At 47.1% G+C, this 25,162-nt stretch overlaps 2 protein-coding genes across 2 annotated transcripts in view; one reads left to right on the forward strand and one right to left on the reverse strand.

Annotated features, from left to right (window-relative positions):
• The window catches only part of LOC125940981 (uncharacterized), a 508,491-nt gene that overhangs the window by 59,744 nt on the left and 423,585 nt on the right, over positions 1-25,162 (forward strand). The gene's annotated exons all lie outside the window — the stretch shown is intronic.
• LOC119431199 (uncharacterized) lies at positions 1,715-22,796 on the reverse strand. Its single transcript, XM_049657895.1, has 8 exons — positions 21,216-22,796; positions 19,252-19,442; positions 17,776-18,025; positions 15,500-15,673; positions 13,270-13,613; positions 11,482-11,673; positions 6,236-6,449; positions 1,715-1,939 (listed from the first exon to the last, which is right to left on the reverse strand). The coding sequence occupies exons 1-8, from the start codon at positions 21,456-21,458 to the stop codon at positions 1,715-1,717; spliced, it is 1,833 nt and encodes a 610-aa protein (XP_049513852.1). The 5' UTR covers positions 21,459-22,796.

Below are 25,162 nucleotides of genomic sequence, written 5' to 3' on the forward strand. Positions count from 1 at the left end.
TTCTTCGAAGCCTAAACCCACTGCGGTGAAAAGGAAACTACTAGTCCCATTTTCTGCCCAGTGCCTGTAATTTTGTTTTGTTTTGTAAATGCAAGTGCTTGCACTTACGCTAATTCCGCCATTGTTTGGCAGTGCGTTTGTTTTCTTGTAACAGATGCGGGGGGGGGGGGGGGGGTGTTCAGCGTATCTTTTGCAACGTGCGATGGTTTTTTTCATTTGGCCAAACGCTGTAGAGGCAACAAGAATGTTTAAGTCAAATTTGACACCCAATGGCCTATTGTCTTATTCTGCTGTTGTGAATCAGACGTCTGTGCATTTTTCTACCCCCGCTAAACTAACACGGATGATGACTTGGGATTCAATAATCGGGATTCAAGAGCGCGTTGATTGTGCACGCGCTGCCTCCCTGGCTTTTGCTTCATTGTCAGAGAACGTTTTCTGCGACTGTAGTGTTCCCGTTGAGCCGCTTTACATATGCGATAGTCGGAGCAAAACCTACAGTAAACGTCAAGACCAGTCCAATAGCGTCGCGAGGGTAATCATGAATGTGATTTGGTAGATATTTTCATGAAGGCAGTTCTGGCTTTGAACTTTTGCCTGGACCGCCGACTCTGCTCTATTCTTACTTTCCGCGATTTTAAGCACGAACGAACGACCGAATTAACTGAAAGGGTCGTGCCTACTTGGACATAATTATGGAACAAAGGCACCTCCAGCCGCTGCGACACCATATCAGAGAGTTGCAACTCGCCCTCATACATAATTACCGTGAACGAACGAGAGCACCGGGTTGGTTGCGCCATCTTGTGGTTCAGAGCGTATTAATGCCGTAACTAACGGTATTCTTTATCTGCTGGCATGTAGCGACGTAATCGACCACATGCAGTGCCTATTGTCTTATATCACGTCAACGAGAACCACGTAACGAAAACCTTTCAAGCGTTGTCGGAAAAGGCGTCCCAAGTGTCGCTACCAGCTTCTACGTTTACTGTAACCCGGTCTTTTCGTAGAGAGATGCGTGTACAGACATCAAAGGACAAAAGCGAAAGGACCGAGTAGGACAGAATGAACAGACTATTATCGGTGAACGTATTTGCATTTGCGCAGTAGCAGGAATGCTGGTCCCCTTACGCCGCTGACGTCAGCATACGGAAGAAAAATAGCATCTATTCGAAGTTTTTTTTTTTTTTTTTTTTTTTTTGCGCTTGGGTTGCTGCGCGGCAAAACGTCATAATGAAGCTAAATATAAGCGTGCAGGCCCGTTTCATGGAGATACTGCAACAATGACTTGTTGCAAAGAGGCGCTGACAGTGAAAGTCATGTGCGGCAACGCTAGTGGGCGCCACTTTACAACGTTTACGTCAACTACGGCAAAGAGAACATAAAACACACACATTCTGCCCACCTGCAAGTACAAAGGCGTTGATAGCACATGTCAGCATATACTGCATTCATTTCTTTTTAGTTTCCCCTTCTGCGAGAAAAATGACGCAAAGCGAAAACGTTTTTAAGGTTTTGTTGCTGAAGAAAGCGACAACAAACGATGGCGCCAATACGGCTGCTGTTTCCGTCAACGATTCTGGTTTTCAGGTATTTGGTCAACTGTAATGGCGGTCACCAACAGACTGTTTTCCTTTTACCGCTCCCAGCTGGCAACCCTGTACAAAGAAACCATCACTGAGATAAGCATGCCACCTCTTTTTCTTTACTCGCCCTATCTCGTTCGGTTCGAGTAGAGGCAGAGCTTTGGTGGGCTCATGCGAGAACCGCGCCTACAGCCGAAGGCTCGTGCGAAGTTCGGCGAGCTCTTCGCGATGAGGTTGCAGCGGTAGGGGGCGCTCGGGTCTCCCTTGGCACACGATCCCGCGCAGGCAGACACAAAGAAGAGCATGTCCTCGCTGAGGAACTCCAGCCCGGGAAGTACAAGCGGCTGGCCCACCTTCACGGGAGAAAGCAACTTAAAATGTGCATAAATTATCGATGATGACTCTCAACGTATAAGCGAACAACCGAATGCTTCTAGCTGTTCGATTTAGCAAAGCCATGATGTGCCTTCAGACGTATATTACGTATATTTGTTGCAATGCAAATATTTAGGTAGCATTCGTTTCATAGGGTAATTTCATCGGAGAACCGAACGGCTAACCAGCACATTTGTGGTGGCTGTGTGGGTGGCTATACATACTCGCATGTATAGGCCTCTTCGTCAAATATGTGTCGCCGACGTGGAAGGCGACTGCCTCCTCCACTCCCATGGAGCTCTTTCCCTAGCCGCCACTGGGAGAGAGGGGCGGAAGAGGAGGAGGATGGCGCTTCCCGAGCTTTCCAGCACAGCATCTAAACTTTCAGACACCCGAAAGTTCTTGCACGACAGCGCCAATGTATTGAAGACCTATAATAGTGGGTGTTTGGCTATGAACGCACGCTGCAACTCGGTTACGCGAGACCACCTGCCCTTTACATTGGCGCCTTTTTTCGCCGGTCAGATTCAACTCACTTCATCTGATCTACGTGAAGAGAGGATTTCCGCAAACGGTTCGATTAGAGTTTAAGCAAATAGACTAAGAGTGCGTATTTGCACATACTATGCAAATAGAACGTGCAAGCATAGGGAAATATATACACCGGGTGTTCAAAATTAGGCGTTAAGGAATTTAAAAAATGGCCTGTGGCAGCTAGCATAATTCTTGTCGTTGAACTTTGTTGTTCGACGAGGCGAACATTAGTAGCACGAGTAATCGAAACACATATTCAACTAAATAACAAAATCTCACTAATTAACTGCTTAGTTAATTACTTTACGACACATATTTCAATTTACGAATTGTAGCCGGTGAGTCTGCAAGACACATTCACTTGAAATGAATTTCCAGGATGACACCAGTTTGGAGATATTTCCCAAATTGTGGGACGAAATACATGGACGTTCCAGTTACTTTTGTGCTTCAATGTATAAAACAGCATTCTCGTAAAAAAGTAAGAGGCTCAACAGTGCATTTGTTCGGCGACTGTGATGGCGCATATCTCCAAAACTGATGTTATTCTGTAAATTTTTTCCAAGTGGATATACCTGACAAGCTCAGCGGCTAGAATTCCTAAATTACACTATATGTCGTAAAGTAATTAACTAAAAGTGAATTAGTGATATTTTGTTAATTAGTTGAATATGTACTTTGATTTCTCGTGCTATTAATGTCCTCTTCGAATAAGACAGCTCAACGATAATAATTATGCTACCTGCCACAGTCGATCTTCCATGAATCCACAGAACCTAATTATGAGCATCCTGCATAATTCCTGGTCAGAAAATTGGGCTGTTGTGCTGGAAGACAGAGGTTCGATCATGTTATCGATCACTTATTTGCTTATAGCATAACAGGTGGACTTCCGCCACTTTCACGGGATCTAACAGACTACTCGAGGTGTGTTCTGCGTACGTGACTGCGTCGTAGTGCGCGCGTAATTGCAAATCGGATACGAGGTACAGAAATATCACTCCGACAATGAGTGCGCAAGGCCACCTGTGACGCACGTGCGCGCGGCATGTCGAGACACCACAATGTCCCTGTGTTATCGCATACTTGAAGAGTGAGCGGTGCCGATTTCCGGCCCATACAGTCCAACTTCGTTATAACGAAACGGGATATAACGAAATATTGCATGTAAAAAGGCAAGTGAATTACCCTTAAGCATCCTCATACAGATTCGTTTATTCGTTTATTTTTAGATACTCCGTCATATTCAGGGCTATTGCAGGTGGGGAGTACAACAAATACAAGAAACAGACAAAAAGGTAGGTGGAACATAATAAACAAAAAGGAGAGAGCTTATCGCATGGGTGCTTCTACAATATCTGACAGTGGCAATTCATGAACGGAACCGGGTAACTTGTTCTAGCATCCGACAAATTGCGGGAAGTACCTGTGTTTCAAAATGTTAGTGCGCACAAAGAAAGGCTATGCGTTGAGGCTGTGACAACGTCTTCTTGGAAATTCACTGGCCTGCGTGATGTAATCATCAGCGGATGGTCCACAAGACGAGTAAATAGTTGAGTGTAATAGCGTCATGGAATCGGCATGCCGCCTGGTGCACAGAAGAGATAAATTCCAAAAATAAATTGCCGACGAGCGCGAAATATTATGATAGTATTGAAGTCAAATGAAACGAACTAACTGCCTTCGTTTGTACCGATTAAATTTTGCTAATGTCGCCCACGTTATATGGGTCCAGACGCTTGAAGCGTATTCTGTACATACATTAGCGTATTCTAAGTATTCTATGAGTGCTTTATATATTAGCAATTTGATGTATTTTGGCTATTTAGATAAGGTCCGTATTAAGTAACCTAATTTCTTTGGGCTTAATATCTAATGTGATCAATGTGCTGTGACCATTGCATGTTGTGTGCGAAGATAATTCCAAGGTATTTGCATACCTGTGCCCGGAAAACTACTGTGTTGCTGAAAGTGTACAACATGCTGTGAAACAAAATGGCTGTTTGTAAAGCATACTACTACGCTTCTTTGAATGTTAAAGCCGTGTATAGCCATATATTCGTACTGCAGTACATGATATAATGGATATAACGAAGTAATTCTGGCTGCCTCTTCAACTTCGCTATAGCGAAGTTTTTACATTTCCCTTTTCTGTGCTTGCCTACCTCGAAATGTCGTTCGACGAACGCGGCCACCACTTCGGTGGCCAGAACCAGGCGAGCCCAGTCGCTGTTGTCCCTTCCCTCGCGAAGGCGACTCGAGGCTCAAGCGTATTCAGGCAATCAAGCCACGAGTGGTTCAGCGACGCTCCGCGGAGAAGATCTGCGACCAGTTGGAGCGCGAATCCGCCGTAGTTGAGCGACGGGGGCGCGTCGGCGCCGAAGCGCGGAGGGAAGAGCCAGGTCAGAGGAACGCGTCCCCGGCCAGTCGCGGTCACCTGCGGGCACGCGACGTGGAAAACGAGGCGTGCGAGTTGTCGGCCACAAATGTGTGCGGCATCGTGGTTTGTACACCGGCAACGCATGATATGGTGCGAAGCGGCACCTCGTCCGCCAATGCACACTACTACTACTACTACTACTACTACTACTACTACTACTACAACTAGAACTTCAACTACTACTACCAATAATTACTTGCTACTATCTACTACTATTACTACTACTATTACTACTACAAGAACCACTACTGCAACCTCAACAATTACTAATTACTACTACGAGATATACTACTACTAGAGTAGCAACCTGCACTACTATTACCTGCAAGTACTACTTATAACAAGAACTTCTACAACTACAGCTACTACCATAACTTATTACGTGGCGGCTGAGAGGAGATGAGCGGCCAGGTTTGTTGACGTGGGCGGCCTGGTCATGTACGCGGGCCCCTTGAGAACGGCTATTTTTTTATTGCGATAGCAATTATATGGACACTTCAACCGGATTTCTGCCGTCGCCGTCACCGTGAGGTTGCCTATAGATAAAATCTTCGCCGCGCGCCGTATGCCCGAGCGGAAGCGTGCGGGGACGCGCGCTATCACGGAGAGCGAACGCACTCAATCTCCCACGCGCAAGCAAGGAAGCGGGAAGCCAGCGCCGGAGGGAGTGGGGGGGGGGGGGGGGGGGAGGAGGCGCACTTCTACTCTGACAACAACCGCGCTCGTCGCTCGCCCGCACCGTCTCTTATCTCCACACGGCTCTGACCTTTGTATGCGCTGTGCATTCGCCGCTCAGTTTCCGTTGCAGCGATAGACCGCACGTACCTTCGCCCGCTGCGGCGTATGCGCTTGCTGCGTCGATGTCTGCCGTCATTCAGTGTGATCTATTCATGTTTGTGCGCGCTCACACCACGCTTGTTCATTCAGTTAGTAATAGTCGGACCACATTTTCCAACATACGCTACACATGCAATGCTGCCCGGATCGGCAGTGCAGCGCTACAGGTGTGTCCCTTCGCACGCGCTGCCCACGGGAAGCGCTTCTCATCAACACCACCGTTTCACACGTGCCTTCTCGTGGTCATCGAGTCTCTCTTCATGCCGGTCTACTTACGCCGCAGCACACCTGCTTACTTAATCAGCTCATGTTTACTACAATTCATATTGCTACCAAAGCCGCTCACCTTACTTCGTATGACATTGCTGTGTTGCTATCGCATTCATTGCTTCGCCCTTAGGGCGAAACTGTGACATTTTTTGATGAACAAAGGGAGTTAGGCGAGATGCGTGTGCCAACTCGCCTGCACGTCTGGGCTCCTCGGGGGCGGAAGAGGGTAATAGGAAACGGAGTCCCCGTAGGCCACGCTGAGGAGTTCTTTCTTGCGGATTTGAGAGAGCGCGGTCAAGTAGCTTTCCAGGAAGGACCGCTGTCCGTAGTCCTCGCTCACTCGTAGGTCGTCGTAGAAGGCGTCCAAGTCGCGCGCCGTGGGGAGGGGCAGTGTGAATGTTGCCGTTCTGGGTGCATGCGTGGTTGTCGTTGAGCAGATATTGTCAGTTCAGTTCTGAAGCCAAGTGTTACGACGTTAGCGTAGAATACATGAATCCTTTCACTTCGTTTATTTTAGATACGACCACTTTCATACAATTTTCGCTCAAGTGCTACACAAAAACCAGGTAGCAAGAAAATATAAACAAAAACAAAAACTCAAACCAGTGTGAATGAAATCCATGCCAAGGAAGAAAAAACGAAAAGAAGGAAAGTGAAGCTTATACGCCTACGCTATGTTAGGTAACTTTCACGTTCTGTGGCTGCTTTTCGTTTAGGTTTCACTCGTATCGCATTCAGTTAACCTTTTTTTTTTGCTATTCTGTTGGCTGTATTTTTGTCTGCAGTTAATTGTTTATGAACCGTATGAAAGCATATGTTTCGACAAGATTAAAACAGTCGTAAATAGCTGGTACGTTTTTATCGCCATTCCTTGTCTTGTGTTCGTGTTGTGAATTCTCGCTAAGAGGGTTACCAGGCAGAACACGACTACTATTCGTAAAATTTACTACATTTTGGACAGCTTAGTTACTATGCTTTCCTTTTTTTTTTTTTTTTCTGCTTAATGCACCGCGACGTTTGGTCGGCTCACTTATCAATGCCGTAATATCGCCAGAAATACTTGGCGTCGTGAAAATAGATGTCTTGCAGTGTTGCAATACTACGCTTATGTTCGGTAATTGTTCTGCAATGGTATTTTAAAATACGGTTTCTGCAGTATAAAAAAAAGTTAACACCCCTCAGGGCGTATTCTTTGTTGCACAACGATCTTCGTCATGTTTTTTGCGTACTTCTCCTTTCTTTAACGCTTCGCACCAGGTGAACTATAAAGAAGTTAGAGGCACTTAAGTGTCCTTACGTGCATTGAATGCGAAAGTGCTCTGGGCGTGTCGACTATATCGACGTCCATACTATTTCGACATCCATGTCACGTGACATTGACACATGACGTGATCACTTGGTCGCATGACTTTGCCATTTAAGGTTCTTACATGGTCGCCTGACTATGTCACATGTTGTGATCACTTGGTCGTGTGCTCAATTAAGCATAATCAATATTGAGGAAGGGCCACCCCAATTTTGGTGGTAGGCCGAGTCAATTTTGTGAGTGGGCCAGGTCGGTTTCGAAGGTGGGTCAACTCTGTTTTCGAATTGGGAAAAGTAGTTTTGGGGGGGTGAGCCACCAAAGTAACTAAGGGTGTAAATTGGTCGACAACTCACACACTTGCACCAAAAAAAGGTGTACAGATGGGAGTTATCAACACATTTATACCCTTATTCACTTTTAGGAGTAAAAAGTTTTACACTGTACTCCCAAATCACGAACGGTATCCGTCTTATCGGCGCTCCTATATCAAAGTTTACAGGAAAGTTTCAAGCGCAAAGCTTTTCGAGAAATGAAACGCCAACGATGTAAGTGGCGATTATTTTTAAGGAGGAGATACGTCCTAAAGGGTGCATATTTATTTTTATAGTGTGTAAAAACTCGTGTGAAGTACCTGCCTCAAACTCAAGTTCACTAGTGCTAAGTGTGAGCACTGTGTGGATTGCTCAATGAAATCTTGGCTCATTCTGTTGGCTACTATTATCACTAGTAATCTGCCCTAAATTTTTACATCGTTTGGAGCTGTAAACCACGTGCATAGCACTCTTTGGCCATATCTGGCCCTTGCGCCATAGAACCCCATACATCTTCATAGAGGCTAACCCTAACAGTAGTATCGCGTTCGTTTAGTTTATCATGCCACGCTCCATATAGTTTCGCGTCAGGAACTGCATGTCCCGATGAAGGTAGGCAGCTATCTGGGCAATCGCTCGTGGATGTCTTAAACCAGATCTTTGCAGCAGTCAAACTACAGCGATGACCAAAGTGTTGCAAGTCCTGTTCCTGATGAATTTCTTGTTGCAAGGAGTAGCCTGGCTTCACCTTATTTATTACACTGGCGCGCAAGCGTCTATGGAACTGGAAGCACGTTGCTTCAGCCAGCATAGCAACGATGGTTAGCACACGTATTTGCCATAAACTTCGTCCTTATGGCGTGCAACTACATTGCGACTTGGCAAACCTAACCTTATCACCAAAATGTAGCGCTTACAACCCCCAATCAATGTTCATTTAAGCGGAGTATTATTGACTTCCGCACTTAAAAGAAATGCTTTGATTGGTTTGAAATATAGGTCAGTAAAGGCAGACAAAAGGTAGTATAAACAAAGCCGCAATAATGGCTGAAGCCACAAGCACCAATATCAGACAAATCCTTGTACAAGCCATCATTTCCGTGGTATCTGGATGATCTCAGTGCCAGAGTTCTATCGAGTAGTTTTTGTAGGAAACTATATGTTGACAAAGAAGCACCCGGGATGAAACCGCCAGGCTTTGAACTGATTCTCCGGATTTGCACAAGATGGCGTTCAGTTCCCTGGGGCTGGCGTTGGCACAATCGATTGACCGAAACATCACCGCGTTGTAAGACCAGCGCGTGTGAGTTAAAAATTACGAACAATCATCAAATAACAGCCGGATCCAGTACGAAGGTAAATAGAGCGTCAACTCTATAATTACGTCAGCAGTGTGCTAACTTTGGTCGGTTGGTACATAATTATCGGAAGAAGAAAAAAAACGCTTTTCAATGGGACAAACCAGACGACGATGAGCGATGACTAGCAGACAATGTTTATTCCTATAGTGAAAGGGCTGCTTGGTGATGCGCGAACTCGCTAAAGGGTGCGCCCTGTAACCACTCGTCTAACGCGGGGCGCGCGTGCAGATGCTTTCCATACTTCGACAGATGCACCATAGTGAAGGTATATTGGGAACAAATAATCGGGAGCACGCGAGATTTTCGAAGCATTCGCCATCCACAGGTACGGTGATACCTGCGTGAGTGACCCTCTTGTATCTTTTGCGCAAGAAAGAGTTGTCATAGATTGATTTTGAATTGCATTCGCTCTCGAATTTGGTGATGACCGCATAAAACGAGTTAGCATTTCACAATACGAATAACCATTATGGTTGCTAGTCGATGCTCCTGTCGCTCTCCTCACGTGCTGGTCAGAATCGCTGTTCCCCCCCTCCCATAATTGCGCTATGATGCTTGGCTTCCTCGAGTGCGTCACAAATGCTACTACGTCATCTTTCACGCCACAAGTCATCTTGCTTCACGTCCGAAGCCGCGCTGCACTTTACGCGTGTAGCATTAAAATGAAATGCATTGCTTGCTGCGCTTTCGATGAATTGAGGCTCTATAGCATAATTACTGGGTCGACAGCTAGAAATACATGTCAAAGGTATTCTTTCAATTCTTGAAGGGGTACCTTTCTGAATAAATTTAGCAAGAATTTTGCACATCCTTGTGTGTTTGGTTTGATGTTCTAATGAAGTGTAATAATGCTAGTGATTCTTAAGTTTGTTCTTTGCATTCACGAGACCCACACCTTATCAGTGACGTTCTTTTGTACATTGTGATCGACACATATAATAGGCACCAAAGATTCGAATGTTACAGCATGAATCACGCTTGGCGCTTCTCTGTTACCATGCGTGCATTGTTCTATTTTTTTCGTAGAGTTTCCTAAAGTAATTATCAGCGTGAACTCTGGCACAGTGATCATTCAACCATTATGGGAATGATAGTGCATGGATTCGTCTGATCTTCGTACTTGTGAATTCAGACGTTCGTGTGGCTTGGCTTATTACGCTTCACCTGCCTTCATTGGTCTTATTTTCAAAGCAACGAATACTCTTCTAAATGTAGAAGGCACTTAGACTCTGCGAACATGCCAGATCGCTACTAATCGCAGCGGTACCGCTTATCGAGGTGGCCAAATCGAAACGTGCCAAGCGTCTCAACGCCCTGGCGCGTCCGCGAGAAATTCGTAAGGGTGCTCTGTGCCACTTGTGAACGCATGGGACCGTCGCGAATTAATTTCAATATCGGGCTTCTCCGCTAGAGGTCTCGTGTTCGAATCCTAACGTCGAACAATTTTGGTCATATTAGTTCTGTATAACGCCGTCCTTCGTTGAAAATCACCAGTTTGCAAAGCCACGAAGCCGTGTAAAGCCACAAGGACGAAGTTTAGACAAATCCACGCACTAACCATCATTCTCGTGCTAGATTAACCACGGTGATTGCAGCTCACGTGGCCCCTAGCGCCACAGTTCCCTCTAGTAATTACAGTTGTGCTGGTCACAGTTGTTAAGCAGATTACCATTATCCACTAATCGCTCATTGCAGGACACGCCTCCATGTACCCGAAATATTTTGAATGTTGTCACTAATTCTATAGCGAAAGGATCTTGTCTGGGGAAACAGCGCTGATCCCGAGGCGCTGCGTCAGTTTTAATGTGTAGCTGGAATATGATGACACCATCCGATACGGAGGCATGAAAATGGTACGACATTTTGTCTGATAACAGACGCGTGCCTTTATTAATGTTCGCTTCAATTCTTTAGGCGTCCAGCCAAGCTCGATCAGGACATACATACCCATACCTTAATAAAACATGTTGTTGGGCTATTTGGTACATGCTTCATACAACGAAAAATCACTCAGTACACCAAGAATAAGACGGACGAAACGAAACATGCGCGCAAACGTTCGATGCACGCCGGTTCGCACTCAGGCCAGAATCTAGACACATGCATCTCAAGATGAAACGGGAAATTATTGACGTGAAATCGCAGCATGAGCTGCTGAAAACTGTTTCCTCCGCTCACTAAGGCTCTGTGTTACGGAACTGCTGTTGGCACGCAAAACTTCAGCGCTGGTTGCCCGGAGCGCAAGGACTTGGTCCGTGAGTTTAAATTTTCGACCACCGACGACTAGTGCACGCCGCCATCGTGATTCGAGTGTAGCGTGTCTTTCAGATCCTACGCTCTCGCATAAAGACGCGTCAAATATAAACCCCCAAGAAAGAGTTAGGTTCCTAACTCGGACTTCTGACGGTATTTATTTTTTTGCAGTTCGCCGTCACTACGAAGTGACAATACGCTCACTCACTGGGCCCGGACAGCGACTCCATGCACATTCATGAAGTTGACCAGGGCCTCGGCGACGTCTCTGAAGATGAGCTCAGCCTCCAGCCAACCCTTGTACGAGTCCAACGCCTCGATTCCCGGCATGAGGATCGGGTAAGGCATCAGGCGGTAAACGGCCTCGAAGCAGGTGGCCTCGGCTGTGCTTTGCGAAAATCTGGGCAGAGAAGAAACGGAAATAGGAAATGCGAAGAATAGACGAGAGTCGCGTTTTCAATGCCTTGACTAAAGTGAACGCTAAAGAGCAACGATGACTCATTTTACGACTGATTAAGTATTACTTCAAATGTTTATTTCGTCGGCGGCAACTACTAGTTAGTTAATCAAGAGAGAAAATGGAGGTCGGAGTTCTAATGAGTTTCACGGACGAAACACCAGCACCAGTACGTTATGAGTGACGCCAAAGATTTTAGGGTAGTTTGCCGTGTTTAAGCCATTGTGGTTAACCAAATTTTCTAAAACTTGCCAAGGTCAGCCTTCGACTATTCGGCCTAGTGGCCATGGCGTTGATTGAGGTGCTGAGCTCGAGGTCGCGGGTTCACCGCGGCCGCCGCAGCCGCATTCCTATAAGTGCGGAATGCAAAAATACCCTGGTACTTAGATTAATGTGCGCGCTAAATAACTCTAGGTTTTCAAAATTAACCCGGACCCCTCGACTACGGCGTGCATCGTAATCACACATCGTGGTTCGGGCACGTAATGCCCTCTATTTCAATTCTCAAGCTATCAAATTTCTTGACTTCCCAGCGAGCTACTACTGAGCTCTTTCATGACTTCACATGACTTCACATGACTTCACATCGGCTACTTAGCATGGTGCCGTGGATTTCATCCCAGGCCACAGTGGCAGCACTCCTGCAGGAGCTAAATATACAGATGCTTGCACAACCGAGCTTTGCGGGCCCGTTGACGGGCCCCTCACCAGGTTCCGCCATTTTAAACAAAAAAAGTGTAGCGTATACATGACGTGATGACGATCGTGTCGGCAATGTATTTGGGCACTGCGCGACCGCGAAACCAGGTGAAATTTCAAACCATACGCCGCGCGCCTTCCACTCCAGGGAGCCGCGGTCCCTATCCACAGTGTCAAAGTCCCACTGCCTCATAGTCATGTCTGTTTCGTCACTCAACATGATCAAGCATCCAATGCGGAAGACGCTACACATATAAAAAATTTAAAATACGAGAACAAAAAGAAGGAGAGGGCCTCGAAGACCCTCGGCTTCAGCAGTGGGGAAGGAACGGAAAAAAAACAGCTTGGGAATGCTGTGTCGAGGCAGAGGGAGAGAATGTCTCCGCCGGCAGCGACGCTCGCATCCTGGCGGCATAGTTGTAGGACAGTGGATTTCTTCCATCTCCTCCGATAACATAGCGTTCTGAAGAACTCGTTCGGTAAAACGCTCCTTAGACGACGTTTTACAGCTTCCCGTGGGCAACCAAGATTTGCAGTGGGGCCTGGTGAGGAGGCCCCCTTGAATATAGCCCGGGCGGTCAAAATGGTGGTACAGGTTGACAATGCTGATACTCTCGTATTCCGCGAGTTGCTTTAGGAGGTTATAATACCTGAAATCCCTTTCCCACACTTCCTCCATCGTAACGCGGCCTAAATAGCAGTAATTGAAGCCGCGGCCCCACGCTCAGCAGCACAGCCACTGTGCCAACGTAATGTGCAGCCAGCATTGGCGGTTTCACTGTAAAGCATAGAAAAAACATGGATAAAACATAAAACTTCATATAGTGTCGGTTTACTCACTTCTGGTCGGCCAGTGGAACCAACTGACGCACCAGCTCCCAGGTCACGTAGGCTGTTACGCCGGAGGGTGGCAGATCGTACATCAGAAAGTCCTGATAGCCAAGCACGGCCGGATGCCCCACGGCCACCTCACTGAAGTTGTTTATTGCCAGCGATGGCGGCCACAGGGAGGAGCTGCTGCTTGGCATCAGGGGAACGATGGCATGATAGTGGCTGGGGTCATCGTCGGGGATGACCGCGATCATCGCAAGCACAACCTCTTCCGTGGTCATGATGCGGTGCGCGATTAGGCCTGAAGTGTCGGCTTGGTACACGTTCCCGTTGGTGTCGGTGCTGTTGTTCGCCTGCAATAACGATGTTGGACGGGTGCTGCTGAATGCACAAAGCTTTTCCACGTCTTTTGATGTCCGTGTTGGCGGCATTGATGGTTTGGGCTAAGTGAAATCATTGTTTTCCTCGAGTAGAACGGATTTCTCGACTAGTTGGCGCATACCAAAGCATGAAACTGAATCGTTAAGAGACGGGAAGATGGCGGTGTGGGTTTGAGAATGAATAGGTGTAGCTGATTTGCTAGTTGAGATTACAAGAAAGAAGTGGAGTTGGACAAGTCTTGTAATGGGTATTGCAGCTAAATAATTGGTGGTCTCTTAGGCAAACAAAACAGATGTCAAGGTTGGACAAATTCAGTCGATGGTGGCAAATGATTAGATGGTGTGATCATCATCATCATCATCAGCCTATATTTTATGTCCACTGCAGGATGAAGGCCTCTCCCTGCGATCTCCAATTCCCCCTGCCTTGCGCTAGCGTATTCCAACTTGCGCCTGCAAATTTCCTAACTTCATCATTCCATCTGGTTTTCTGCCGACCTCGACTGCGCTTCCCTTCTCTTGGTATCCATTCTGTAACCCTAATGGTCCACCGGTTATCCATCCTACGCATTACATGGCCTGCCCAGCTCCATTTCTTCCGCTTAATGTCAACTAGAATATCGGCTATCCCCGTTTGTTCTCTGATCCACACCGCTCTCTTCCTGTCTCTTAACGTTAGTCCTAAGATTTTTCGTTCCATCCCTCTTTGTGCGGTCCTTAACTTGTTCTCGAGCTTGTTTGTTAACCTCCAAGTTTCTGCCCCATATGTTAGCACCGGTAGAACGCAATGATTGTACACTTTTCTTTTTAACGACAGTGGCAAGCTCCCAGTCAGGATTTGGTAATGCCTGCCGTATGCACTCCAACCCATGGTGTGATAAGGATAGGAAATTTGTAGGCGTATGGAGGAGGTACTAAAGCTGCGAGAGGCATTAACTGGAGTTAGCTGGTGGAGGCCTTGGTCGTGCAGTGGCCATAATATAGTCTGAAGCTAATGATGGTTGTGGTCGGGGTGGTTAATATAGCGCATGGCCGAACGAAGGAACGCACGAAGAACAAATTACTCCACAAACACAAAAGCACGCGACAAAATTAAATGCACATATAATCGAGACACACATCGCTCCCTCACGGCGATACAGCACAACGTTAAAAGCGGCACGGCGTCAGCGGCGACTCCTCTCTCTCTCCGGCAGCGCTGTGGCAAAACAAGTATACAGCAAATGGCGGCCAAAAATATGGAAATGATGCTTACCTCCTGTCACCCATAATTTGAACCGAACATGACCCGAGCGTTGTATTGATTGCACGGTTGGTCATGGGGTTTTGTCAAAAAATTACCAGAGGAAACTGTAGCGCGCTTGAGTGCACCCAACTCGCAAGTGTGGTGGTGTAAAAACCTGGGAAATATTGGAAGCATGTGGATTTCCCTAAACTGTGTTCTTCAGGCTTCAAACTTATAGCGTTGTGTGACTTTGTAAAATGAATCATTATCAACAAAATATTGCATTATAAAGGAAGAATTCCAAATAACCATGCTTTGCGCTGAAATTTATTGCCTTCATGGGTCTAGAAAACTTATTTTCTTTCAAATTTAGAAAGATCGTCCTTAATACGCGACGCCACCAGAACGTCCGCCGCCACAAGAGTGAAGAACAGAGAAATCCATGTATTAACCATCTTACGTTATTGTAGCTGAGTGCTGACAGTGCCAGAGTTCGCTCGTTTAATTTTTTTTAAACTTTATGCTGCCACGTGCTTCGCTGTTTATTTGATGTTGCGTGTTCAGGCCCTTGGTCCCCTAAGTATCCGGAGGCGAGTAAACAAGAACCGTCACCCCTGTGTTACCCCGCACTTACATGCACCAGAATTGCGTTGACGTATCTCTGGACGAACTTGAGGTATGTTAGATCGCGGCGCATGCGATTTCGCTCGCGCCGCCACGGTTCGAGGTCAGTGCGACGGCCCATGGACAGCAGCGGGCGGCCATCCTGTCGCTGCCACGTCGGGTGCCGACGCAAGTCGAACAGTGTCTGCCCGAAGCCAAGGAAGGAATGCGTTACTCGAGGCGCGGTGACAGTCTGCCTAAAAGCTCGGCTGTAAATGCTAAACGTCCTTAAATAAAATGAACGCGTCAGAATGAATAGGCAGAGTCCCTCTGGGTGAATCGTTTTTTGGCACGTTGCTCATAATTATCAACCCTAACAGATCCTTCTCTGCGTCTTAGTTTTATGGCACATATACAATCGTCAATGCAATCGTCACTGTATGCCAGCGCCTAGACTTGTTTGGTTGGGATCGGATCGGAGGATGAACAATGAATCGTAAAGCCTAAGAGCGTAATACCCTGAGAATGGCTTGAAGCCCGGGTTAGCTTATCTTGATGGCTCGTTTAGAGATTGGTTTTATTGAACTATGGCTATGAGAAACGCTGTGGCGTAGGGTTTCGGATTCATTTCGACTACTGAGGAGTTCTATACCGTCCCCCTAAGTATAAGTACACTATAGCGTTTTCGCATTTCGCCTCGAATCAAAATGCGGATGCGTCCAACGGGAACCGGACCCGCGATCTTGTGCTCAAGATAGGGCAGACTGATAATGTCTAACCTACTGAAGCGCACAGGCGCTATGACATATTCCGTCGCAGAGGGCTTCAGAATAACTCCGTCCATCGCAGTGCTTTAACGTGCACTAGAATCTTGGCGCACCAGCGTTCTTGCATACCTCGGGCTCGGCAACTACAGCCATTCAGCTACAACTACAGCCAGTGAGCTATAAATGCAGGTTGCCGCGACGACTACAGCAGAGGTAAACGACATAGGACGACATTCAAACCTCTCATAGTTAGAATGGGCTTTAGACTATTGGGTAGACAGGGATATACAGGACAGGCTTTAGAAGCGAAGCTTTCTCTTCCTCTTTCCCCACTCCCTCCCTAAATATACGTGAGTTGGCTGTTGTCTTGCAAGATGGGTCACGAAGGGTCAGTACTCGATTGCTATCCTCAGGGGCGACGTTGTAGTAGTGGTTCGCTGGTGGGCTCAACACGACACAGTACCACTTCTTAAACGACACTTTGTATCTTCCTCCCAACTTGCGGCCTGCTGGCTGCTGGCTTGCACAATGCGCCGGTTCAAGAGGTAGCGCAAACAGAGGCTGCCCGGGGAAGCGAGTGGTATTGTTGGCCGGGCTCAGGCGCGAGCTTTAACACAAACAAAATGGGGGCTGAAGCGTGTGGCAAGTGCTGAGAAAGAGGCTTAGATGAACCGCCGGTCTCTGAAGGAACGTCTTCGATACATAGTAAAGCATGGTTCAGGACTCGAAGGGATGCTGGCTCGTATACGCTAAGAGGAGGAGCATCGAGCGCCAGCGATGAGAACCAATGATCGCGGTAAGCATTTCGCCTGGAAACTTGAAGCGGAGCAACCTCGATACGCATAAAATAACGTCTGGGAACGCGAGCACACGCTTGCTCGCAATGGTGAAGGGGGGTGATGTCGGTATTCGATGATGAAACAGCAGCGGTGTCTCACCGTGTCATTTTACAGCTGCGAGCAAGCACTTTGAGAAATACCGCGTGAAGGTGAGTTTGGTTCGGTGTGTAGTGTGCGAGGTATAGACTGGTTTGTGTCGGTCGTGTACGCGGTGTTGCAGCAGCGCAAGTTTCAGTTGAGTGAGGTGTTACGGTATAAACATGTCCAACTTTGCCGTATGCGCCATACTTCGAAATGGTTACTGAACAAAAGCCTTTCTCGAAAGCGCCAATGAAAGTAGACGATTCTCACAGCGCTTGGGGACCGCGTAGCGTTTATCTTTAAAAAAAATCTGCGAACTAAGGAGTCTATAAAACAGCTTTGACATTTGACGGTACGGGTAATCGTGATACCCAGCTATTCTGGGTAGTTAAATATTACTAGAGATGATAATCCATTTCTTCTTTTTCGCTTACAGCTTATACAGATCACAGCTGTACATCTTCGTTGCCTACGTCAATTACTTCAAAACGCGTTGTTCAAAGCGACAGGAAGTAGCGATCAGAAGTAGAATGTTTTATGCGACTCATACTAAATACTCATGAAGATGAGTATCTCTATTCGTTTCTCTGTGCAAGTGATAAGAACTCCTGTGGACTCACCTTAAGGTCGTAATATAGGTCGAGCTTGATGGCAAGCTCGACCGGGTACTCGACGACGTCACCGAAAGTGCCGAGGCCCAGGTCTTGTAGAAAGGCGGCCAGGGCATCGGCGCGGTGCTCCATCGAAGCCGCCAGGCACCGGCTATAGAGCACGGCGGCCTTGGCGGAGCTCGACGTCACCTGGCCAATGCCCACTGGACCCTGCTGGTTACTGGTGGTAGGGGGCTGCTGGTTTGATTGCAGGTTACCTCTACGTCGCGCGTATAGGTAAGAATAATACCACGATTAGCCGCATAGAATTCTTGTCTACTGCAACTAGCGTAACGTTCCAAATCATCGCGCTAAATTTAGACAGCCCATGCAGTTTCAACGTACAGACGGTGAGCAGCCTTGTAAGAACGAGGAAACGGCGGATTCCGGGGCTCTCGGGAGCCAGCCAGCAACGTATAACGCTAGCTTCTGGGTCCGACGTCTAACGGTAGGTGCTGGGCATGTTTGGACGCAGCAACTACCTGCTAGACGTCGCTGGCTGGTTCCGGAGAGCCCCGGAAGCCGCTGTCCCCACGTTCTAGACAAGGTTGCTCACGTTTGTACATTCATGTCCAGGCATTTTGGACATTGCCCCTTCGGCTATCGTTGTAACATTATCGCAGGGCATCGATGTAAATCGAAGATTTATATTTCAAAGAATTATATTGTCAGCATATTCAAAGAACTATATTTCAGAAGGCAGCTTGAATTTCAAAAACGTTTAAGTAGCAATGTCGAGAGAGAGCCTGAATTTCGGAACTTTCAGGTATCAGTGTCGACAGAGTACACCCTTTTATTAAAATGCACAGACAGGGCACTCAGCCGTAAAGCCTTTGCTGCGTTGTAGCAAGGTGTTGGTCCGGACTAAAACACTGCTATAACGTGGCCGAAAAGTACGAATGAGTACCTTAAATACGCATGCAATAGTACAAATTTTTGTGCTCGCTGCAGCTGCTCAGATTGGCCAATCAAAGCATATCATGCGATCTTGAAAGCCCAGTGTTCAGCAATCGGTGCTAAAACACCTGGTCTGCTGGGAATTGTATTGAAGTCAATATTTTTTTAATTTATGTATGTCTAAGAGACTGAACAAACTATACACTTATAGACTCTGGGGTTTACTTGCAAAAACCACGATATGACGATGAGGCACGCCGTAGTGGGGGACTCCAGAATAATTTTGACCACCTGAGGATCTTTAACGTGTCCCTAGTGCAGAGGACACCATTGTTTTTTTTGCATTTTACCACCATCGAAATGGGGCCGCCGCGGCCGGGATTTGATCCCGCGACCTGATCCTTAGCAGCGCAAGACCACAGCCGCTAAGCCAACAGGACGGGTTGACGCAACAAATGGAGGTCAGTGAGCGAGCAAGTGAGTAAACGTCAATGGGTCTTAGAGAAAGAGAGCGCTTGCACTAGTGATGTAGGTGATGTGATCTCTCACCGCACGCCAGTGACAACGTGGTCCGTGGTGTTCGCACGCTGAGCAATGCGCCTGAGCCCAGAGCGTGCGTGCCACGTCAGCAGCGCCATCTGCTTGTCGTGCGTGCTGGTGAACGAGGGCTCCTGCAACCATCCCGAGCACACGTACGCGTACAGGTTGTCGCACGGGCTGCCGCGGTGGTCCAGCGTTTCCTGCATAAAAAAAAAAATGGCGCGCGATATGCCTAAATGAACAAGGCCCCCGGGATCAGAGAAGTACAGCGCGCTGTCTCGAAGGCCATCAAAGTGGCGTGCACATGTTTACGTTTGCCTATAGACGTGTTTTGGTGACAACGCAACTGATAAAGCAGGAAGTCATAGACTGTGATGACTCAGTAGCTGCGCCGCGCTGCTCCCGAGCATGATGTCTAATGTTCGGGACCCGAGTGGCATGACGTAATATAGACACAGAAAAAAAGAGCTGTCGGTGCTACATTACTTTGTTTATACAAGAGAATTTACGAAATATGGTCTACGCGGCTAAGGTACCAACTTGTACTCGCCTAACAAGGCCTAATTACGTTTACATCCACGACCGTAGGGCAAAGCAGTAGAACATTCGAAAACACACGCACATGAGTTGGAAGAGAGTCAGTGTCTGCTACCATCGTGGCTAAATTGGCAGAACACACAACACCTGCAGCTGAAGTTGCGGATTGGGCTTCGACTGGTTACTTTTTCACTTTGTTTACCCTGTTTTCTGGGTGCAAATAAAATAAAAATACAAGTTTGTCTAGTACATATTTAGGGATAACGATCAAATTAGGGACCATAAAGGTTCTTTAAAAATTGGAAATAATGCTTCTGTTCTCGGTTCTTTTTCTTGCTCTATCGCGGTTTCTATCGAGTTTGCCGTTTTATAAATTGCAGTGTCAAATGGCTGGTAGTCATGAGCAAGGAAGCTTTACCCAATTCCGCTGTACAATCTACTTTGAACCCTTTAATTACGCAACGAGCTTAATACAAGTATAACTAAGCTTGAACAGAATGCGCCGATTCTCGACGAATAAACGAAGGTAAGCAGTGTTGTACTTGGACACTTCCGTGGATTAGATGCCTCCGGAGAACAGAGTACTGGAAATCACGCAGCAAAAACAAAGCCCTTCACGAGGCCAATCGCAGTACACAGCCGCTATTACAACTCAGACAGGCACAGCTGTTCGTCCGCAACATTTGCAAGGTGTAGCTCCAGCGGGGCACACACGACGAGAGCCGTGTTCCCGTCCAATTTCGTCTTGTGCGTTTCCGTTGCCCTGCCCTGTGAATAATGAGGCCATGCCGTCAGCTGCCGCGAACAAGGTAAGCCTTAGCCTGGAACCGAAGCTCAGAGAAGAAACTTGTTTTCGGTGTCATAGTCAAGGAAGGCAAGTCTCCATGTTTATACTTGGCTCCAACCTTACACTGCCCTTGTGCACCCGCTGTTGGTCAGTGCAGCACATGGCCAAAAGTTGTTCGCAGTTAACGATGGTCAATAGGCCAGGCTCCCAGTGCAATCGTTGTTTTTAGTATGGCATGGCTTGCGCTTTCGAAGACAAGGACACAATAAGGCTTGTTCTTGGGACCCTCTCAAGTTTACGGCATTTATTTGTCATTTTGAAACAAATTAAGTTATATTCTTGAAATGCCTGATGTGTAGCTAAACAGAGGGAAAAGGTGACTCAGGAAGTCTGGCCTACGTTTCGATAAGTTGGCCTATGTTTGTAAAATGCGCCTATGTTTGTCAAAGGCGCCTTTGACAAAAATAGGCCCACTTATCGAAACGTAGGTCAGTCTCTTTGAGGCACCCTAATCCTGTTTGTACCACAGTGTGCTACTCCATCTATCGGCACCCTTCTTGATTTCGGATGTGTAGGTGACGAATTCTGCACCGGCATTCCACTAAGTTTCCAGTTTTTATTATAACAGCCACAATACGCGTGTACTCGCCTTCAGCAGCGTTGCGGTCAGGCGGCAGGAGGTAGTGTTGCACAGTTGCGCGGCCCGACGCGTGAAGCGCTCGGCCGCGCTGGCGCCCCCTCGTAGCCGCAGCGGCAACCCGTAGTGGCTGCGGGACAGGACCAGCAGCACGGTGGTCATCACCACCACCAGCGCCAGCAGGCAGAGTCCGATGCGCATGAACAGCGCCTGCTGCTCGGGACTCAGCCGAGGCTCCGTCAGCCGGAAGTCCATGACTGCGAACAGGAGCGAGCATTATACCAAACAGCTCACCTGAGGTGGCTGAGGCAACCGCTGCTATGCCATTGGGTGTAAAGTAGAAACAGGAAAAAGAAACGGCATGGAGTGTAACTGTAATAGTTTGTTACACTATATGAGAGTCTGAAGATTTGTAGTGATGCATAGGACTGGGGCACCTCGGTCAGCTCATACGGGCGCAAGGATCGGACCCGCACAGTCGCTGATGTCAATTTTTGCCAGGGGCCGATTCCCGGAAGCGTAATACCCGTGCGTAATCAATTTGATCGCAGGTGAAAAGCCTCGCGAAAGTGGTGGTATCGTACGTTGGGGCACAGGAACTTACCAAGGTGACAATGCTGAAGTTTCGCGCAAGTCGTCACTCTTAGCTATGTAACGCGACGACTTACCGTGCACCACGTGATTTGCCCGAAGCTCTAGAACCACGAGTAAATAATTTGAGTACGGTGAAGCGCGATAAACGGGCCAAAGTAAGCCGAGACGACGGACACGCGACAAGACTGGACAAGTCCAAGGAGCGCTTGTCCCGTCGGTCTCGCCTTACTTTGTCCCGTCTATCGTGTTTCACCGTACTCAAGTACGCATCACCAACTGGCCCTACATTCAACTTCGGTGAGTAAATAAACACACATTAAAGAAATGCTTTGCAAAAGCTGCCCAGTTTTGTGAGAAACACCGCAGCGGCTGTCCAAATGCGCTCAAAGTTTATGACTGGTGCCGTCGCATTGTGGCGACGGGCAGAGAAAACGCTTCGTCCGAATAGATTTACGTGGACGTTAAGGAAACCAATGCGGGTAACAATTATTCCGCATCCCTAAACTCAGCAGTACCAATCGCCCCTGCCACAGCCTTTAGAAGCAAAAATATGGAAACCCATGTCGTCTAAGTTAACCCGGAGCCCTCCACAACGGCGTCCCTCATAAACTACTTTGCAGTTTCGCTACGTTGAACCTCACGATTTGCCATTATAAGGTGTTCTTGCTGTACCGTTAGGCCTATCTCTAAGAATCAGCTCACACGCTTAGAGAATTACGACGGCGTGCCAGCAAATCGCCCTTACAATGCAGAAGGACGGCGATGGATCAGCCATAATCCAGCCATAAGTTACCAAAACTGTGCAGGAAAAAGGACCTGACCACTCCGACAGCGTCTACTCTAAGAATGCTGCTTCTCGGGCCAGTTGGAATTGAATACTGGTGCGTGTTGCGCTTTCGAAGCCACGGACACAGTAACGTACGCAGATAGGGGTTTGTACACGCTCCCGTTTGTTTACCTGCGTGCCTTCCTGTGTCCTTGCCTTCGAAAGCGCAACCCATACCACGTCTACTCGCACGCGTCGCAGCAGCGATTGCCTTTAGTCTCCTCAACAGACATTGCTCTGTCTCTGGTCAGCGTTTGGGGTCTTCCTAAAGAAGTGTTTCATGCTGAAAACAGAAGCAGGAAGGAGGAAGGGAAGAAAACTAGGCCTATGAAAATGTCACGGAGCTTCGCCGTGCTGGCTTACCGGGGCGCAGATCCTTCTTCTTCTGGCGTGGGCACGCGCGAACGCGCGAGGACACGGCCCACGCGGAAAAATCGTTCTTCTTCTTCTGTTTCAAATTTGAGATTATCCGCGTGCCACGTTTTTCGGTTTAATTGCCAAGCATAAGGCTATTGTCCAGCGACAGCGCGTATTTCGCACGACGAACTGCCGCTTTGGTCCCTTACTGCTGTCACCAAAGAAAACGAGCATTTGTAAGTTGATTGCATTTGTAATGGCTTGCAGTTATAAGCAGGGCTGTGTATTCAACTATTTCGTAATTCATTCTACTGTGATAATGTGCTACTGATTGTGCCGTAACGGGTGCAAAAATGTGTGCCTTAAGGACACTGACGAGAGAGAGAGTGAACCTTTCGGAAGAATACTCGCTCCGCTCATGTCCACTAGGGCGAAGGGGGCGAAAGGCTGTAACGGCGAACGCCATGTCGCTAGCGTGCCTAGGAACATACATAATAGATGAACAAGCAGACTTCTGACGAAGAAAAAATGTGTTTAAGTGCGCCAACCTAAGTAGGTTCTATTTCGTCGTATGATGTGCTTCAATTCTGGCCATCTATGAAGACAGCCTACTTTGACTAGTCAGAACATTTTTTCTCAAGTAATGAAAGATGTTCAAAGGCCTCTTATTACAACAACAAAAAAAAATCTAAGCAAGTCAAATATTATCGCCGTATTTCATTATTTTGCGTGTTTTCCCTTATAAAAAAACACAACGTAGCTTGCATTACGTGCACATGATAGCATGGACACTTTTTTACATGTATTTGATTCTCAGACAAATTATTAGAGGAGCTACATCATGGCTAAAGGCCATGATCTAGTTGTCCTGTCCCGTTGGCCATCTTTGCACCGGATTTAGGCTGGCCCCCTGTACACAATGCATGTGATATAAGAACATTTTTTTTTTCAGGTCAGTTGACGCACCTGTACATGCAATTTAACATATTGTTACGGCCTCGGGAGAGGGTTAGGGAGCGTTTACTGATTGAGACACAAAGATGTAGCTCCTTGGGCAATGCTGGCTGGAGTCAATCGTAGGAGCAACGTCGTCTTCTTCTTTAACGAGAGCCCATAACGAGAGCTCAATAAACGTACCAAGTAGTTGTTGGAATTGACATAAAAAAATGCGTGAAACTCATGCGCGTCCGCACGCACATAAAAATTTGAATTTATACACAAAAGAGTATTGCTATTAGGGTTGCCAATCATCCGTAATTTAGCCGCACAGTCCCGAATTTTCAGTAAATGTCTTATGTTGCGACCAGACCCAGTCGAGATGGCCAAAAGTCCTGACTTGATTTCTTTCCCAACTGTATAGCAATAGACCAGATTTTGTTGTTGTTGCTGTTGCCTCAAAACATGGCTCGTACCCACGAGGGGGATTGGTCACACTGGATGGATTGAAACATGCACCCAACAATGTACAAAAGAGATAAAGACGAACTATCAAAACGAAGCATTTGGCAACTAACTGATAACACAGATTTTGAGAGGGCCTAGCTGTACGTAAACCAAATAAATAAGAAATAAAGAGTAATCTATCTACAAAAATAAAAATAAAATAACGTGTCCCATGGTCGGTACACTAGCAGCGTAACCTTCCGGATGATTCAATGAATTTGGGCACAGCAATGATCATCGAATCATGGCTTGTGCGTAACTGACAGTCCCCAAAACACAAAATGTTTGGTGTTTTAAGTGCCAAACCCAGATTACTAGCTGTAAATATGAGAAACATTCTACGGAGGGAGGAGAAGCGGCGGCAAGAAATAAAGAAATGGCCAATAGTTCCTCGTTCATTACAAAAGGAGCAGAGGCCAGTGATGGACAAACACGATCTATGAAGATAAAATTTTAGGCTGGGAACTCTGCAGCCGAAGTTTGACAACATCACCTCACATTGGCGTGAAAGGCATTTGCTCGTTTTCCACCGTAATTTTAGATGTCGAAAATCATCTAAAGAAAGTATGGATGATTCATTACAATTCAGCAATAAAATGCATTTAAATCTAGCTTCTGTTATAAAAAAGAAATCAGCAAGAACACTTATGACCGGACCATTTCGTGATGACGATGCGAGCGAGTCAGCTGATACATTTAAAAAGATTTCATTATGTCCGGGGACCCAGACAAAGCGGGC

The sequence above is a fragment of the Dermacentor silvarum genome, chromosome 10 (assembly GCF_013339745.2).
Source record: "Dermacentor silvarum isolate Dsil-2018 chromosome 10, BIME_Dsil_1.4, whole genome shotgun sequence".
In the NCBI taxonomy this organism is placed as follows: Eukaryota; Metazoa; Arthropoda; class Arachnida; order Ixodida; family Ixodidae; genus Dermacentor; species Dermacentor silvarum.

What these genes read in the sequence shown, in the direction of transcription:
- LOC119431199 (XM_049657895.1), bottom strand. Translation starts at nt 21,458, where the DNA reads ATGGACTTCCGGCTGACGGAGCCTCGGCTGAGTCCCGAGCAGCAGGCG. An exon ending in CACGTTGTCACTGGCGTGCG is followed by an intron (nt 18,026 to 19,251) that starts GTGAGAGATCAC and finishes CGCGCGACGTAG; the next exon opens with AGGTAACCTGCAATCAAACC. An exon ending in CGAGGAGCCCAGACGTGCAG is followed by an intron (nt 1,940 to 6,235) that starts GCGAGTTGGCAC and finishes TCTCCCGTGAAG; the next exon opens with GTGGGCCAGCCGCTTGTACT.